General features: G+C 47.7%; 1 protein-coding gene across 4 annotated transcripts in view; it reads right to left on the reverse strand.

Annotated features, from left to right (window-relative positions):
• ABR (ABR, RhoGEF and GTPase activating protein) overlaps window positions 1-19,513 on the reverse strand; it is a 297,476-nt gene that overhangs the window by 147,162 nt on the left and 130,801 nt on the right. Inside the window, exon 1 of one of the 4 annotated variants that reach the window (XM_027861660.1) lies at window positions 4,870-5,053. The exons of the other annotated variants lie outside the window; for them this stretch is intronic. Within the exon in view, the coding sequence (XP_027717461.1) occupies window positions 4,870-5,004 (135 nt within the window). The 5' untranslated portion in view covers window positions 5,005-5,053. Of the gene's footprint in view, window positions 1-4,869; window positions 5,054-19,513 lie in introns of those variants that run through there. 4 annotated transcript variants of the gene reach the window in all.

Consider the following 19,513-nt stretch of genomic DNA (forward strand, 5'->3'; position numbering starts at 1 on the left):
TGTGTGTGTGTGTGTGTGTGTGTGTGTGTGTGTGTGTGTGTGTGTGTATGAGGGCTTGTTATTTTAGTTTATAGGTAATTACTGATGGACAAGAAGGTCTGAAGAGGGAGATGGGGGAGGAACCTGGACCTAGGGATGAGTCATCACTGCCAACTGCGCACGAAAGAGAGAGACAGAGAGAGAGACAGACAGAAGGAGTGATGGGGAGGGAGAGAGAGACACACACACACACATAGAGACAGAGAGAAGGAGTGATGGGGAAGGAGAGAGAGAGAGACATAGAGATAGAGAGAGAGAGAGAGAGAGAAGGGAAGGGAGAGAGAAAGACAGACAGAGAAGAGAGAAACAGAGAGAGAGAGAGAAAAGGAATGAGGGGGAGGGAGAGGTAGGCAGATAGGCACAGTTTTCATGTCACAGGTGATGGGAGAAAGTGGCATGATCTGTAAAAAATTCATTTCAACAAAGCTTCTCAGGAAGACCTCTAAAACTTAAAACAAGGTTCACTCTCATTTGCCATCTACCCAGAGCTCTACAGTTTACAAAACACTTCCCTGGCACCAGCCCTGGGAGGTAGGTTATCATCCTTGCTTAACAAGTGGGGCATCTGGAGCTCAGAGACGTCCAGTGACTGGCCAAAGGTCCTGTGGCCAGCAGGGGCCAGACCTGGCTCTGAACCCCAATCTTCTAACAGTAATGAAGCCCAGGGCCTTTGAAAACCACAGAACAGGGGGAGAACTGACTTTGGTCTCCAATTGGATATAGAGAAGAAAGCCCATGGATGCCAGACTGACTCAAGGCTCTCCTTGGCCCAGGAATCTTTCACTTTGTGTGTGCCCTGGAACCTCCTGGACATCTGGTGAAACCTGTGGACCTATTCTCACAACAAGGTTTTTAAATAATCAAAGGAAATACTAAATTTCAGTTAGAAGTTAGTGAAAATGAAGGTGTCATTTTGTTCCTCCCAAATTCACAGATTTTCCTGAAATCTATCCATGGACCCAGGTTAAGAACCCTTGTACTTAGCAAGAGAGATGCCCAGAACACTAGACAATCATATGCCCACCTGCTCCTTCTCTCTTCCACTGAAGATAAGACAACTGCTGAAAACCTGAGACAACCTTCCAAGGGAAATGAGGAGGCGGCAAGACTCCCGGGCCCAGTCCCCGGGCAGTGCTGGACAGCTGCTCTTGGGGTCATGGCTCGAAAGCTGGAAGGGACCACCAGCCAAACCTCTTCATTTCACTCAGGAAGAAAGTGAGACCAAAGTCACCTAGGTGGTAAGTGGCAGAGCCAGAGATGTAGATTTCAGTGAGAAAACAGAGACCCAGGGAGATGAGGTGAATTCACAGGCTCATGGGAGCAGCCATTTAGAGCCGGAAGGGACCTTATCCAACCCCCCTCATTTTACAGATAAGGAAACTGAGGGCCCAGGAGCAGTGAGCCCCAGAGGTGAGATTTAAATGCGGATCCTCTGATTCCCCACTGCAGCACAAGTGGCTAGTTCTGGAGGTGAAGACATCAGATGCCACCACCAATAAGGATGTCTGGGACAGAATGGGTACCAAAGGCCATGGGCTTCCCATGAGTCATTGCTTCAGCGTAAGGACACCTGTACAGGCATCAGATCAGGTCACGGGTGTGCAAGTGTCAAGGGTCTGACTTTCAGGGCAGCCCTCCAGCCCCACCCAGGACTCAGCAAGTGAGAGACAATGTGGTGTGGGGGAGAGAGTGCTGCCCTTGTATCAGGAAGACATGAGTTCAAATCCTGCCGTAGCCACTCACTACTTGCATCACCTTAGGCGAGTCACACAATTTCTCAGGACCTCAATTTCCTTAAAAATGAGTGGATTGGATCAGATGACCTCTAAGATCTGTTTCCACTTTTAAGTGAAAACCATGATCCTATAAACTCTGAGCTCATGGAGAGAATTAGGAATTCTCAGAGAACAGCATCACACATCTCTCCTGGGGACCTAGCCTCAGTTTCTCATCTTCTCAAACACCGGGTGGAGGGCCCATGCCGTGTTAGCCCCTTGCCCACAACTGGCCCTCATGGCATGGCCGCTGCCTGTGCATGTGAGGGGTGGAGGGTTCAGCCACAAGCATGAGGTGCCAGCCTGCTCCTCTGGCAGAGAGGCAAAGCGGGTTTGTGTGCTCATAACAAGCCCTCAGAGATTAGAGAAGTGAGGAGCCATGCCCAGGAAGGCCAAGGGTGGCACGCTCTCTATCTCTTCAGCTCTGGCATGGGGAACAGAGGCGACAGGACACGGGTACTGGAGTCAGAGGAGGGAGCTTCAAATATCACCTCTGATGCTGCCTGCATGACCCTGGGCAGGTCACACCTCTCTGGGCCTCAGTTTCCTTACATGTAGAGTTGAACTAGATAGACTTTGAGGTCCCTCCCAGCTCTGAATTCAAAATCCAATAAGCCTATGACTCCCTGGCTAGAGAAGCTGGTCTGGGTTCAAATCCTACTTTGCCTACTTATTGTTGTTAAGTCGTTTTCAGTCATGTCTGACTCTCTATGACCCCATTTGGGGTTTTCCTTGGCAAAGATGCTGGAATGGTTTGCCGTTTTCTTCTCTGGCTCATTTTACAGATGAGGAAACTGAGGCAAACAGAGTAAAGTGACAGGGTCACACGACTAGTAAAAGTCTGAAGCCAGGTTTGAGCTCAGGTCTTCCTAATTCCAAGCCCAGTGCTCTATCCACTGTGCCACCTAGCTGCACTTACTACCAGTGCAGCTCCAAAACTCCGTATGCCTCAGTTTCCTCGTCTATAAAATGAAGGGTTTAGATTAAATGACTGCTAAGGTCTCTCCCAATGCTAAATTCGGTGATATTTTATCTCATTACAGCTTTACACACACACACCCTTGGGGAGGAAGAGGGGGAAGGGAAGGTAAATTGCAAAAATTCCCATTTTACAAAGAAAAGAACTGAGGCCCAGAGGTTAAGTGTCCTGTGTAAGATTCCACAACTAGTTCTGCTATCCTGTACTGTACTGACGGTAGGTATTAGAGGTGATACTGGAAGCCATGTCTCCTGACGGATCCAGATCCAGCACCCATAAGGAGGCAGTCAGTATCCTCTTAGGCAAACCCAAGTCTGTGCATGTGGGCACTCTCTTTCAAGCTGCTTGGCTTCTCTATCTGTGGGCTCCCTGCCATCACTTAGTCACCAGCTTCCCTCCCACCCGCCCCCAACCACCACACATGCCCCCTCCCACGCCAACGGCTGCAGAACAGAAAGTAAATGAGCAAGAATGCTAAAGTTAGACACGCACTAAGAGGTGGCCCAGGCTGGAAAGGGCAGTCGCTGCTCCCCCAGGCCCTGCCCAGAGCCCCCAGAGGCCCTGGCACCTCCCTGCCCAGCCTAAGACTAGTAGAGGCTAGGGAGGGGAGACAGGGAGGACAGCTGATGCAATCAGAGAAGGACAAGCTGGTGAGTCAAGGGGACCGCTGGCCCCTCTGTCTTCCCTCCCCTCCCCAACTGGATGATATCTCTAAACATGCGGGAGGTATTAGCTATAGGCAAGGCCAATGGTTAGCAGGTGCTCCCCTAGACGGGCCTTCCCAGGCTCTTCCAATGTTAAAGCAGCAAGAGAGACCTTTGAAATCACTGAGGATCACAGAATCAAAGATCTGCAGGGGAAGGGACCTCTTAGTCCATCCAATCCAAATCCTTCATTTTACCAATGAGGAAATTGAGGCCCGAGGATGTAAAAGATCATAGGATGATAGAGTTGGAGCTAGAACAGACCTTAGAAGACTGAGTCCAACCCCTCATTTTACAAACGAGGAAACTGAGGCACATAGCAGTGAAGTGATTTGTCTGTGGTCACAAGTATTAAGTGTGACAGGCAGAATTTGAACCCAGGTCAGCCCTCTCACCCCAAAGCCAGTGACTGTTCTTTTCATTGTACCAAGGTGTTTCAAGATAAACTAAATTTTTGGGGGATGGGATCTTTATTTTCCTTGAGATAGGAAACTCCCAGTGAGAAAACTCTGTTCACCAATGCAGATCTGACCTGCTCTGCAACTTACAGATTTAAGAGGGCTGCATGGGGCCTTGAAAGGGCAATGACTTGTCCAGGGTCACACAGTCTTCCTGGTTCTTAGGCCTGCTCTGTCTGCTATGACACTCTGCCTCCCCATTTCACAGCAGAATGAGATTGAGGCCCAAAGGGGCCAAGATTAGCCCAAGGTCACTCTGGTAGTGGGCAGCAGGCACGTCCAAGAGCTCCCCTCAGCCTTGGTCCTGACCAAGGCTGACTCTCCTCCCGGCAATCCCAGTAACCTGTCTCATGTGGCCTCATCCAAAGCCCCAGTCTCCAGGCTGGAGGAATTTTCTCAGCCCCACGTCCTGGACACCTACCCGGAGCCACAGCACTGCTGTTACCAAGGAGGCAAATGAATCATCTTTTCCCAGACCCATGTCAGCCAGCTATGCTGGGGCAGGGGCTTTTACAGGCCTCACACAGCAACAGGGTGCATCATGCCAGGGACCAGGGAGCCCCCAACGGCCCAGCTGGCCTGGGGCTGTGGGAAGCCACTCCCCTGGAGAACAGCTGGTCCAGGGAGAGGCAAGCATCTACTCTACTCCATTCTAGCAACCCCCGCCCATCAAGAACAGCTGCCCCCCAGCCAGCAGACCCCCAGCCCCCTTTCCCAGGCCAGCTGGCCATGCTGTTGGCCATTACTGTTTAGCCCTGGGGCTGGTGTGAAAGACTGGCATTTCTCCCCATGCTCTCTTAATGTGTACACAACCTATCTCTATCGATGCTACCCCAGGAAGCCTCCCCCCACCCCAGCCCCAACACTCCCCTGCCCCGACAGGCACTTAGGTTGCGTCTGCGTCATGCTCCCACCTTCACTGCCACCAGGAATGGGGAGCCCGAGTCCGGGCTGGTAGGGGTTCCCAGATCACACTCTTCCAAGACAAACACATCTTCATCCTCTAGGACCTTGTCGAGAAAGCCTATCGCCTCCTCTTCCTCTTCCATGGCCGCTGGAGCCGCGGCAGGCAAAGGCCAAACAGGAAGCCGGCGGGTCCCACGCAGCGCAGCGGCAGCGGCAGCGGCAGCAGCGGCAGCTCTGAAGGGGGCTGGGGGCAGCCGCTGAGAGAGCGAGGGAGGGAAGGAGTGGGGGCCGCAGGAGTCGAGCAGGCCTACACCAGCATGCTGGCCTCCCCAGAGTCAATATTGGAACCTGGCCACAGGCTCCCAATGAAAGAGTCCATTATGAGAGCTTTCCCCGCTCTCCTGCCTCGGCTGCTCTCCCCTTCGCCCCTTGCAAGCCCCCGTCTCCTCTCAGCCAGGAAAGCGGGGAATCCGACGTCCCCGTCCCCCACTCTTGGGGCAGACCCTGCCAGGCTCCGGCTGCCTCCCGCCTGCCTTTGCAAGCACTGCTCAAATTCCGGGGGCTGTCACCAGAGATAAACGGGCAACCAACCCGTGAAGGAAAAAGAAACCACCCAAGACTGCTGCTACTTCCTTAAAGTCTCTGCTGCTCCTGGGGAAAGCGAGCCCGGGCATGAGCCCCGGCATGAGCCCCAGCCTGGCCGTCTCCCGGATCCTGCTCCTTCTCCCCGGCCTCTGCTTGCAGCTGCCCGTCCCTAGTCCCTTCCTTCTCTGTAGTCTGTCCAGTGAGCTCCGCGCCAGCCCCAGCCCCACAAATCCCGCCCTTTCAGGACTCGGGGGTTTGAGCCTGCTATTAATATACAGGAAATGCACGTCTTGACTTGTGAGGTGGAGCTGTTCCCTCTCTGTGGTCACTGGGCGCACTGGCAAAGGGCTCCTCACAGGAGAAGGCTGGCTGAGGGCAGCTAAGCCAGATGCATGGCTCTGGGTGGGGGACGGAAGGGGAAGCATCTGGCTTCCCAGGGACCCAGGAAGGAGCCCTCCTATTGACAACACCAGCACCAGAGCAGGGGCACTGGGTACAGTGAGAGACGCGGAGAGCTGAAGCTGGGACCCGGGCCGCAGAGACTCAGCCCCAGGGCAGCCTGGCTTTACCCCCGTGAGCCCAACTCCTGCAAACAGGACTGAGCCTTCACATTGCCTGCCCTGCCCTGCCCCGAATCCTACAACGAAGGGGGAAGGGAGCAGGGCTGAGAAACCAAAGCAGGCAGAGGAAAGGAGTGACGGCTACTTAACCCTTTGGGCACTAGGACCTCACCATACTAGGCTCCCAGCTCCTCCCAGTATCACAAAAGCATTGAGTTAGACTTGGAGAGGACCTTAGAGGCCAGCCGGCCCAACAGCCCCATTTTACAGAAGAGGAAAGTGAAGTGATTTAAAGAATCCTAGCTCCAGAGCCAGAAGGGTCCATAGGGGCCATCTGGTCCAGCACTGGACCTGGTACAGATGAGGAAATCAAGACCCAGGGAAGTGAAATGATTTGCTCAAGGTCACACAGTTACCAGGTGGCAGAACTGGCATTTGAACTTGGGTCTTCCGACTCCAACGTCCCCATGACTCCCACCAGAGGCTACATATTAAGCTCACACCTGGCCAGGAGAGACCCAGCACTCCCTTCCCCCTCTGCCCAACTCTGGCTTTGCTCGATGTCCTCTCCTCCTCAGTGCCCAAGCCTAGTCAACCACACTCGACGAGGAAAAGGGATTCAGGCACACATATATTCATATGATTCCTAGCACCCTGGATTTCTTGGTTTTTGTGTTTGTTTGTTTGTTTTTAAAGCCCAATTCATCCTGTTATCCCAGAATCCCAAAGCCCATGCTCTGATCTCACAGCTAGGAATGCCAAGGTCCCTATCCACATCAGAAGGCAAATGAGATGAGCTTGGTGGCAGCAGCCTAGGACCACATCCTTCTAACACACAACACTGATTCTTAGTCAAAGTTTCAGGGCCAAGACTATCAGTGGGATGTGTCAGCTGAGTCAGGAAGCAGAGAGAAAAAAGGAGGAAAAAAAAATTCTCTCTGCTTCTCCCTCCTTACCCCCTTTTCCTCCATCCCACCCCTACCTCAATCCCACCCAAACTCAGGTCATAATCTGTTGGGTCTTCAGGTTGAGAAATCCAACTGGGTTCCACTCATTCCTGACGTCAGCCACCTCCGCAAACCTCATGGCCGCAGAGTTTTAATGACCAAACGGGCCTGGTTCAAACTCTGCCCCTTTGGGGGGCAGCTAGGTGGCACAGTGGATAGAGCACCAGCCCTGAAGTCAGGAGGACCTGAGTTCAAATTTGGTCTCAGACTAGACACTTGACACTTACTAGCTGTGTGACTCTGGGCAAGTCACTTAACCCCAATTGCCTTACAAAAAAAAAAAACAAAAAACAAACTCTGGCCTTTGGATCACAGATGCACATTTAGAAGGGCTCTCAGGCTAAGGGTTAGGAGCAAGAAAGAATCTTAGGAGTTGTCTAGCCTAACCCTTTCATTTTACACATGAGGAAACTGAGGCCTGGGGATTGAAGAGTCTTGTCCAAAATACACAGGAAGTAAGTGGCAGAGCCCGGATTTGAAGGCCCATCACCCAAGCTGAGGCCAGCATTTCCTAAGCCCAGAAGTCTTTTGCCAGCCAGGCTTTCTTCACCAACCTTCCTGATCTCCATTGCAATGGACATCATCCTACCACTTCTGCAAGCCCCCCTGGCTATCCCAACCCCGTGGGCTTCTTCCTTCCCTGAAATGAGAGACAGACAGACAGACAGACAGGTGAGAGACTGAAGAGAGAGAAGAGAATGACAAGAAAGAGAGATGAGAGAATGAAGAGTGAGAAGGAGAGGAGAGAAGAAAGGAGGAGAGAGGGGAGAGACAGAGATAGATAGAGAGAGAGAGAGACAAGAGAATGAGAAGGAGAGAGGAGAGGGACAGAGACAGACAGAGAGAGAGAGCGCTTGGAGTAAACGTTCTGGGCAGTGTGGCACTATGGAAAGAGTGCTGCTGTGTTTGGAGTCACAGGACCTGGGTTCTAGTCTCCCCTCTGTCACTTCCTCCCTTTCCCATGCTTCCAGAAGGGGTGATCCAGAGGGACGCTGTCCTCTAGGAACTCCCAGGGAACCCTCTCTCCTCTTTGCAGCCATGAGTTAGAAGCTGTGGAACTTCCCCATGGAAAAGACTTACTAAGGTGATGGCCAAGTCACTTCGTCTCACTGGGCCTCAGTTTCTTCACCTGTAAAATGGGGGGTGGGTATACTAGATGGCCTCTGAGGTCCACTGCAGCTCTAAGACTATGAGTCTGTGCGTCCACAGCCATTGGCGGATGAGGCGCCTGGCTAATTTCAGAGACATCCAATCACCAGGCTGACTCCCAGCAACCTGCTCAGTTGGAGGGGTCTCAATCTGCACTGGTGGAGGGAGCGGCCCCCGTGGAAGCCCATGGAAGCCCAGAAGGAACACGAGACTCATCATTTCATTCGTGGCCCAGGGTCTTCTATCCTGCTCCGACTCTTCCTATAGGACTGTGAGCGCTACCTGGCTTCTTCTGGGTCCTCTACAGCACCCAACGATGCTCTGCGTCCTGTGGCAGCTCAGTTAAGGACTTTCCCTTCTTTTCAATCAGGCCTGAGATTTCAATGTTGTTGAGAACTCCCAGGTGAGGAAACTCCCTTTATTAGCGCAGATTACTACCTGCTCAGCAACTTGTCCTCTTAGAGTTGCTGAGTCACTGAGAAGTGAAATGTCTCGCCCCCTGTCACATAGCCAGTATATCCGGGACATTCTTACTTGACTGAGAGTTCCTGTTCTCTCCTCATCTCTAACCCTTTACATCAAGGCCTCCCACCATGCTTGGGAAGGAGAAAATAATAAGCATATTTCACTTGATCTTCACAACATAATAGTACCTAGGGAGGTTGTACTCTTATTATCCCCATTTTACGGATGAGGTAACTGAGGCAGACAGAGGTTAGGTGACTAGCCCAGAGTCACACAGCTAGTTAGTGTCTGAGACTGGATTTGAACTTGGGTCTTCCTAACTCCAAGCCCACCACCCTATCCATTGCATTTCCAGCTGCCTTCCTTTCCCTTTCCTCATTTTCAACCCTTTACACCCCTCTCTACATACCTGGTAGAGCCTCTCTCTAACCCCTTTTCATTGAACGCTCTTCATTTTGTCCTCATACACCCCATTACCCAGATTTCCTATACTCCCCCATGTAAGCCACCTCCTCAAAGGCCATCATGTCTAGCTACAGCATAAGGGACCTCAAAAAACTCTATTCCAGGGTAGACCGTTCCCATATTGGGAAGGGAAAGGTGGGAAAGAGGCAATGAGAAAAGTCAGCATCTCCACCCCTCCTCACAACTAGAAAAGGAACACAATCAGTCCTGTACATTTTTGGACTTAAAAAAATAATCTGCTGGAAAGACAAGTCTGATGGAAGCACTGAGGTCCAAGTGGGCTCCTTGCCACACTTGCCAGCAGGGTGGACAGGGCTTCCCTTCAGCATGGCCTGACTCCTCCTGGCTACAAGAGCCAGTCTATTGGAATCTCCGGGCCTGGGGGTAAGAGCTCTGATTTTTCAAAAACCCCAGAGGGTACCCCAATGCCAGCCAATGTGGGGCGGGCGGGAGGGGGCCCCTCTCTGGCAGAGTTCAGCTAAGCCCCACCCCCTGCTTCCTAAGAACTTCAGGACTTGGCTCTTTCCCCCTTGTCGCTGGATTTTCCCTTGGCCCAGCCCTGGGGCTGGTTATAAATAGCCGTGGCACATCTGAAGGGCCCTTTCAGCCACAACTCCACATTTGGTTTGGAGGGGAGAGGCCGTTCCCAGGGCTCGGGAAAGGACAACGCCCGATGCCCTGGGTAATACCCATGAGCCTGCCAGGGCCCTGGGTCTTTCTACCTGCAGCTCTGTCTGCCACCTAACACTTACTGGCTCCTAAGAGACGATGATCAATCCAACCATCCCAGCCAGAGAAGAGAGCATGAAAATCAGGAAGATGAAGACCCCAATTCAGGGTCTCGCCCTCTGACAACTCCACCCCACCCCAGCAAGGCAGCAAGTTTTAAAGAAGTTTACCATCCCAATCATGAGCACCCCAATGACACCCATCCAGTTCTGGACCCCCAAATCTTGATGGTCACCTGGCTCTGGAATCAGAGGATCTGGGTTCAAATTCTATCTCTGACACTTACTATCTATGTGACTTTGGGCAAGGCACTGCATCTCCCCAGTCCTCAATTTCCTCACCTGTAAAAACAGAAAGGATTAGACTAAATGGCCTCTGGAGTTCCTTCTTGACCTAACCTATAACCACATAGGCCAGACACTAAACCAGGCTGCTCCCCTCCCTCTCTCTCTTTCCTTAAATTACCTTGGATTTACTTATCTGTGCCCATGTTTTATCTCCAGTTCCCTCCTCCACCCTGATGTAGAATGTAAACTCCTCAGGAGCAAGGACATCTTCACGTATGCCCTTGTATCCCAATACCTTGTACACAGTCAGAGCTTAATAAAAGTTTGTTAAATTCAGTTTCTCCACTGAAAGCACTATGTCTGAATCTCTTAAGAGGCAGCTGAATGATACAGTGGATAGTGTATACACTGAACGTGAAGTCACCTGAGCTGGACTAGGACTTTGTGTGTCTTGGACCCTGTGGACGATGTCTGAGGAAGTCTATGGACCCCTTCTCCAAATCAGGTTTTTAAATGCATAAAATAAAATATACAGGATTACAAAAGAAACCAATTATTGAAAGACAGATATAAAAACCCCCAAGTTAAGAATGCCTGCACTAAGTGGCCAAATTGACAGTCAGATGACTTCAGCAGGGGCTGGAAATTCCTTCCTTTTGACACACAAACACCTCTCAGAAGAAAAAAAACCCCTCAGTCCTTTACGAGGATCACAGATCCAGAACTGAAAGACACCTCAATGGCTTCCTAGTCCAATATCCCCTGATTTTACAGAAAAGGAAACTGAGAGAAAGTAGAGACCAGAGTTACACAGTTTATTGCTGTTGTTCAGTAGTTTCAGTCATGTCTGACTCTCCATAACCCCGTTTGGGGTTTTCTTAGTAAAGATACTGGAGCGCTTTGCCATTTCCTTCTCTAGTTCATTTTACAGATTGAAGAAACTGAGGCAAACAGGGTTAAGTGACCTGCCTAGGGTCACACAGCCGGTAAGTGTCTGGTGCCAGATATTAATTCAGGGACATGAGTCTTCCTGATGCCAGGCGCTCTGTATGCTATGGCACCACCTAGTTGCCCCAAGCATCAAAGACAGGATTTGAACTCAGCCTCTGCCTCAAGAACTAGTATAGTTTAGAAAATTTTCGCACAAAGATTTCTTCCTTTCTTTCCTACATGACTACTATATACTCGAGTCTTCCATTTCCATCCCAACCAGTTTTTTTTTTCTGTGACTGTTTATACCCAAACCTTCCATTTCCTTACCACGTTGGCACCTGCCTACCATCTCTCCCTACCACTGTCCCTAAACCATCCTCTCCAGTCAACAATGACCGCCTTTCCTCATTTCTAAAATATATAGAGAACTGAGTCAGATCTATAAGAATACAAGTTATTCCCCAGTTGATAAATGGTCAAAGGATACGAACAGGTGGTTTTCAGACAAAGAAATTAAAACTATCTATAATCATGAAAAAATGCTCTAAATCACTACTGATCAGAGAAATCAAAACAACTCTGAGGTACCACTTCACACCTATCAGATTGGCTAATACAACAGAAAAGGAAAATGATAAATGTTGGAGAAGATGTGGAAAAACTGGGACAGAAATGCATTGTTAGTGGAGTTGTAAACTGATCCAACCATTCTGGAGAGCAAATTGGAACTATGCCCAAAGGGCAACCAAACTGTGCCTACCCTTTGATCCAGCAATACCACTACTAGGTCTGTATCCCAAAGAAATCATAAAGAAGGGAAAAGGACCAACATATGCAAAAAACATTTATAGCAGCTCTTTTTGTGGTGGCAAAAAATTGGAAATTGAGGGAATGCCCAACAACTGGGGAATAGCTGAATAAGTTGTGGTATATGAATATAATGGAATACTATTATTCTGTAAGAAATGATAAGCAGGCAGATTTCAGAAAAACCTGGAAAGACTTACATGAACCGATGCTGAGTGAAGTGAGCAGAACCAGGAGAACGTGGTAAATAGCAACAGTAACACTGTACAATGATTAACTATGACAGACTGAGCTCTTCTCAACAATGCAATAATCTAAGACAATTCCACGGGACTCACGATGGAAAATGCTGTCCACATCCAAAGAAAGAACTATGGAGTCTGAATGCAGAGCAAAGCAGACTATTTTCACTTTTTTTTTTTGGTTTTTTCTTTCCTGTGGTTTTTCCCTTTTGTTTTGATTCTTCTTTCACAACATGACTAATGTGGAAATATGTTTAACATGATTGTACATATAAAACCTATGTCAGTTTGTTTGGTGTCCTGGGGAGGAAGAAAAATTTGGAACTCAAAATTTTACAAAAATGAATGTTAAAAACTATCTTTACATGTAATTGAGAAAAAAATAAATACTATTAAGAAAAAAAAAGTGACCACCTTTGCACCAAATCCTCCTCCCAGGAGTCCCTTCATTACTGCTCTGGGGTATCTGACATAGCTAACCACCTTCCTTGGAAGTCTCTTCCCCTGGGTCTCCCCCACCCCAGCTCCCCCTTCCTGGTTGCTCTTTTTCTACCCTCTGAATGGGGATGTTTTCCCCAGCTCCAGTGTTAGCCCTTTGTTTCTCTTCCTACAATCTTTCCTCCTCCCCTTCTTTGAGCGCTCATTCTTCCTCAAGGTTGAGAGTGCTCTCTCTTTCTCTGTCTCTCGTTGCCAGATGATTCACTTCTTTCAAGCCCCAGCTCCGACCTCCATGCTTGAATCTCTGACAGCCTCTTGGACCCACCTCTACCCAGATACCCTATTGTCACCTAGAACCCAGAACATCCCAAACTAAAGTCCTCAGCTGCTACCCTAAACTAGCTTTCCCTTCTGACTTCCCTACTTCTGCCATCCTCTCACTCACTTCAGGTTAAAACTCTGGGGTCACTTTTGATTCCTTTGTCCCCCCCAAAATCCTGCCAATTCTTCAAACTGTCCCTTCTCCTTCTCTACTGCTACTGCCTTAGTCTAGGCCTTGAGTGTCTCAGGGGAAAGAATACTGCACTTTGAGTCAGAGTTCACTTACTGTGACCTTAGGCAAGTCACATAACCTTTAAAAGCCTCAGTTTCCTCATCTGTAAAATGGAAGAGTGGATCACTAGATGGCCTATGAGGGCCCTCCCAGCTCCAGAGTAATGTTCCTATGACATAAAGCCATAAAATCTAAGCGCAAAAGGGACATGGTATATCACCTCACTCACTCTCTCCCCCAATGCAGAAATTGCTTTTACAATATCCCCAACAGTCACATAGTTTCTACCTCTATTTCTGATGACAAAGAGGCCGCATCTCCCTCCCCTTCCCTCCCCCTCCCCAGTACAATGCAAATTCTTAGAGAGCAAAGACTTTCATCTTTGCCTTTGAATCTCCAATGTGTGGAATACAGCAGCTGCTTAATAAAAATTGGCTGAATGTAGTCAGATCAAAAGTCAACATGCATTTATTAGGCACCTACTATGTGCCAGGCATTGTGCTAGGTGATGGAGAAACAAAGACAAGCAAAAGACAGTCCCTGCTCTCTGGAAGTGTACAGTCTCTCCACTGGGAGCTTTATTAAGCGGCAGTTAAATGGCATAAAGGAAAGAGTGCTTGACCTGAAGTCAGAAAGATGTGAATTCAAATCTAGCCTCTGACACCACCTGTGTGACCCTGGGCAATTTAACTGCTTTGAGTCCCAGCTGTTTTATCCATAAAATGAAGATAATATCTACTTCACAGAGTAGTTTCTAGGCTCAAATGCAATAACGTCTGTAGAGTGCTCTAGAAGGGCCAGCTTTTGCAATCCCTTCAAATAACATCATTACCATTTTATTATCATCATTATCATTGACCTTCCCCTTCCCACACACAGTAGCTCATTCCATTATTTCCTCTTTCTAACTGACAGAAGTTCTTCCTTATATTGAGCCCAAACCGTACTCCACAAAACTTCCACTAACCCATTGGTCTGGGAGTTCTGTCTCCTGAAGCTATCCAGACCAAGCTCATTCTTCTTCCACATATCTGCCTTTGTCAAATACTCAGAAGGCAGTAATCAGTCACCTGGGGGCAGTTAGGTGGCACCATAGTGCATACAGCGCGGGGTCCAGAGTCAGGAAGATTCATCTTCCTGAGTTCAAATCCAGCCTCAGACACTTCTGAGCTGTGTGACCCTGGGCAGGCCACTTAACTCTGTTTCCCTGAGGGTCCTCATCTGTCAAATGAGCTGGAAAAGGAAATGGCAAACCACTCCAGCATCTTTGCCAAGAAAACTCCATATGGAGTCATAAAGAGTCTGACATGACTAAAAAATGACTGAACAGCAATCAGTTACCTAAGGCATCTTCTCTCCAGGCTAACTATTGAATCCCCAGTTCCATCAACCTCTCCTCATAAGATCAGATTTCCATAGGATCCCTTTTTTTTCCCAAACCTTTCCTCACATTGGCCCCTTTCTGCTGGCCTCTTCTAACAAACCACCACATGTTAACGTCTCTCTTACTGATGGATATCAAGAGAAGACTTATAGGAACTGATGCAAAGTGAAGTCAGAAGACCAGGGAAACCATATACACGATGATTACAATAATATAAGTGCCAAGAACAGCCCCCAAACAACCAATACTGAATGTTGCAGAATCATAACAACCAAGCACGATTCTAAAAAAAGAAATGAGAATGTACCTCCCTCCCTTCTTTGTAAAAGTGGGGGGCTATGGGTGCAGAATACTACACAGAATGTCAAATTTAGCTGCAGTGTTGATTGGGATAGATCAAGAACTCTGGGCCACAGCATTACAAAGCTCTTCTCCCTCCCCCACTGAAAAATCGTATCATCTCAGCCTGAAGGGACCTCAGAAGACATCTAGTCCTACTCATGAAGTATGACCAAGAGCCCTTCTATATATAACAAATGGTCACCTAAGCCTCTGAGTCTGGATCTGGGTTCAAATCCCACCTTGAGTGATTACTACTTAGGTAACCTTGGACAAGTCACTTCACTTTCCTGAGCCTTAGTTTTCTCATCTGCAAAATTAGGGTAGGTTGATCTAGATGGTCTTTGAGATTCCATAATCCTGTGAAAACCTCCAGAGACAGCTAACCTACAAAGCAATCTATTCATCTTCAGGATAGCTCTAACTACCCACAATAACAACTGTAATGAAGCATATCTTTTTTTTTAACTTTATTTTTCTTGGGTTTTCTTTTTTTTGGCAAAATGGCTAATATCAAAATATGTTTTGCATGACTACACATGTATAATGGATATCATAATGCTTGCCTTCTCAATGGGGGAGGGTGGGCCTGGAAGGTAAGAAAGAGAATTCAAAATTTTAAAAATGTTAAAAAATAAGGATTTTTAAATAAAAAAAATCCTAATTCACAAAACTTACAAAATGCTCTCTATATATATCACTCTCCTTGGACCTTTCCAACAGCTCTGTAGCAGATATTATCATTCCCATTTTCCAAATGGGGTCACCAGAGCACAGAGTAGTCAAGTGACTGGCCCATGGTCACACTGCTACAGAAAATGTCAGAGGCAACATTTGAACACAGGCCCCCACCTACTCCAAGTTCAGAACTCTTTCATCCACACCTCATCCTTGCCGACATCTATGTCACCCTCTTCTCAGGCACACATACCCCGTGGGGCCTGTAGCTATCAAAGCTGAGGCCCAGAAATAAATCCGTCCATCTCTGAGTGATCCCAAATCCCTGCTCCTCCAGCCATCTGGCCCCCTAGCTAAGGTCTACTGAGAGCTGAAGATATGGGGCCAGAGGGATGTCTATAAATTATGTCTTCCCCCTCCCTAGAACATAGGCTCCCTGAGGGCAGGGCCCATCTTCCTTGCTTGTTTTTGTATCCAGTAGGGGCTTAATAAATGCCTTTACATCCATTCTCGGTGCTCTGGTGTTGAATTGTTGCTTAGCACTTTTTAAACCAGAAATAAAAGCTAAACGAAAGCCCCAAGACATACGATCTGAGTTCACTAGCACCAACTAGTGGAGAAACACCCAATAGCAAGCAGGTGGGAAAACCCCAAACAAGACACAGAAGACATTGAGACGGAGTGAAAGACACGACGTCAACAACACGTCACATGACTCAGATGGGGAAGAGACCGCAAAACCATTCAGTCCAACCTCCCTCATTTTACTGAAGAAGAACAGAGATCTTATACGATCTGCCTAAAGTCACACAGGGGTGTAAATTACAGTAGAGTCAGAATTCAAACCCAGATCCTGAATCCAAATCCAGCGTCCTCGTCACTATATTTAACATCAACCGTGAGCTGACTCTTGACCTAGGAGCCTCGGCTGACTACGAAACCAGCAGCAAGTAAAGCCCTTGCTCTCAGGGAACCAGTGTGAAGGCCGGGAAAGCTTTTGCACACGATCTGAAGCAGAGGGGCTGAGTGTGAATGCTGACTTTGCCCCTGCTGCCTATGGGACCCACCTATAACCCCTGTGCCTCATTGTGCCCGTCTGCAGGAGGGATAAAAGCTTCCCTTTGTACTTCACAGGGTTGGAGGGAGCCTTGAACATAACAATATATATAAACCTTTACATTTAGCAACCAGGATTCCAAAGAAGCGGGTACCCTCTTCACCCAAGCAGATCGCCCTTCTACAACATGCAGAGTTATTATGCTGCCTTCCCCTCCTTTCTTCATGGTGGAGGCCTATGGGTGTGGACCGTTGCATCTGTTAGTTTTGAAGAATTGCTTATTTCATTCTTTGTAATGAGGCATGGCCCTTTGGAGTGATGGAAGGGGAAATGAAGGTGATGTGAAAAGAAAACCTATCAATAATTTTTATTAAAGAGTTGAAAGGTTGAACAATTCATTGCCTTATAGCCCATCTATTGATGAGGCTCTCCAAACTTAGATAGGTTGTTTCTTGGGTAGCAGACAGGTGGCAAAGCAGATAGAGCACCAGGCCTGGAGAATCAGGGAGACCCGAGTTCAAATCTGGCCCAGCTCTGTGACCCTGGGCAAGTCACTTCACCTCTGCTTACCTCAGTTTCCTCATCTGTGAAAAGTAATAATAATAGCACCTACCTTCTGGGTTGTTGTAAAGTGCTTAGCACAGTGCCTCATACATAGTAAGCATTATGTAAATATTGTTGTTCAGTCATTTTTCAGTTGTGTCCAACTCTTCATGACCCCATTTGAGGTTTTCTTGGCAAAAATATTGGAACGGTTTGCCATTTTCTTCTCCAGCTCATTTTACACACAAAGAAACTTAGGGAAACAAGATTAAATAACTTGCCCAGGGTCATACAGCTAGTAAATATCTGAGGCCAAATTTGAACTCAAATCTTCCTGACTCCAAGCCTGGCACTCTATCCACTCCCTGTGGGCACAAACCAAGAAGGCTGTCCACCTTGGTAGGACTTACAAAAGCAACTTACATTCAGCGGCATGGCCTTCTAGAACACAGAATCATCTCTTTATCACACTGGGGCCTCAGTAAAGAACTTTGGTGGATAAATGTCAGCTATGACCTTATCGTCTATTTGGAGAGAGGGACAACATGGCCATCCCATCCATGATTTCAGAACCCTTCTAAATCAACTCATTAGCATCTGTGAAGTGCCATTCCATAAGGAAGATGAGTTAGTGCCTGTTCCTATGTCAGTAACTGATTCCCGACTTTTAGACCTGGGGGAAGCTGGATCAGAGAAGCCCTTCTTGGAGGAGCTGAGTTCTGACTACAGTTTAAAAGGAGGTGATAGAAGCAGGTTTGCCCAAAGGAGGAAAAGGGGGCCTAGGTAGGAGTGAAATCTGCAAAGTGGAAATTAATGAGTCCTATACGTGGGAAGGCTTATTAGATGATGGCATCTGAGAATAGAATCTGAACAGGTGAGAAATGATGAAGAGGCTGAAGGGAAAGGCTGGAAGATGACCATTAGGGTGAGGAGAGATTTGCTTCCAAAGAATATTGTGGAGAGCAGGGGAGACAAGCATTTATTAACCTCCTACTCTGTGCTAGGCCCTCTGCTAAGTACTTCACAAATATCTCATATCTGTAATATAATATAATTATATAATATAATATATAATTAAGAAACAATAATATAACATTACATCAATATTAAAAGCCACATTAGGTTCCAGAGAATCCGTACTCAGTCATGAAGTCAGACTATTTGAGTGCAGGTGAGGGAGAAGTGTCTCAGACACCAAATGCAACCTGAACATGAATCTTTCTCTATCACATCCTTGACCACTTGGCCACCCGACCTTCGCTCACTACCTCCCAAGCAGTCCGAAGATGGAATACAAGTCAACCATGAGATACCTAGCCCAGCAATACGACGTGATCTTCAATTAGCTGTGCGGAATACCGCAGTGGCCCCTTAACTGGCTTCCCTGCCTCGGGGCTATCCTCTAACACATCTTCTCTTTCCTTGAGTGCAGGGCTGACACCTCACTGCCCTGCTCAATCAACTGCAGTGGCTCTCTATTGCCTCCAGGACGAGTTAGAGCTTTTTAAGCTCTTCACAGATGGGTACTGATCTATCTTTCTAGCCTCACACAGGGCTTGGCACACATGAAGTGCTTAATAAATGCTTGTCTCCTTCCAGCCTCATTTTACATTACTCCCCTTCCCACATTCCACAGTCCAACCCAACTGGCTGCCTTTCTGTTCCTTACACATGGCACCCCACATCTCCCATCTCCATGCCATGGGCACTGGTTTTATACCATCCCTGAAATGCATTCCATCCTCACTGCTGACACAGATAATCCCTAACTTCTTTCAAAACACTTTCTATACTGGGGGGGGGGGGGGCAGTTCATAACCTAGAGGTCCAAGGATAGATTTTAGGGGCTTCATAAATTTGAATGGGAAAAATTACATCTCTCTCTCCCCCACCCCTACCCCAGCCTTTGGTTTCCTTTGTAATCTTTTTTTTTTCAGCCAAAGACAAGGTTTATAAAAGATGCACCATACTGGCCAGACTCTTAAGGAATCTGAACATTTGTCGGCTATTGGCTAGATTTTAAGAATCCGAGCTTTCCTTTGTAATCTTAAGATAATTTATTTTAAGTAGCACAATGGATAGAAAACCAGCCCTGGTGTCAGGAGGACCTGAGTTCAAATCTGGCCACAGACACTTACTAGCTGTGTGACCCAAGCAAGTCACTTAACCCTGACTGTCTCAAAAAAAAAAAAAAAAAAAAAAGGATAATTTACAATAAGCCTTTCCTAAGCAAGTCAGATGACAGTACATTTCTTGGCTCCCACATCATACTGTTGACTCATGGTAGGTTAGCAGACACTAAAACCCCCAGATTTTTTTTCAATTGCTGTCTAGCCACACCTGCCCTGTTCTGTATTTATACAGCAGATTTTCCGAACTGAAATATAGGATTTTACGTCCATCACCATTCAATTTTTTTTTCATTCATTCC

Source organism: Vombatus ursinus, unplaced genomic scaffold (genome assembly GCF_900497805.2).
Source record: "Vombatus ursinus unplaced genomic scaffold, bare-nosed wombat genome assembly UNPS02014768.1, whole genome shotgun sequence".
Taxonomy (NCBI): domain Eukaryota; kingdom Metazoa; phylum Chordata; class Mammalia; order Diprotodontia; family Vombatidae; genus Vombatus; species Vombatus ursinus.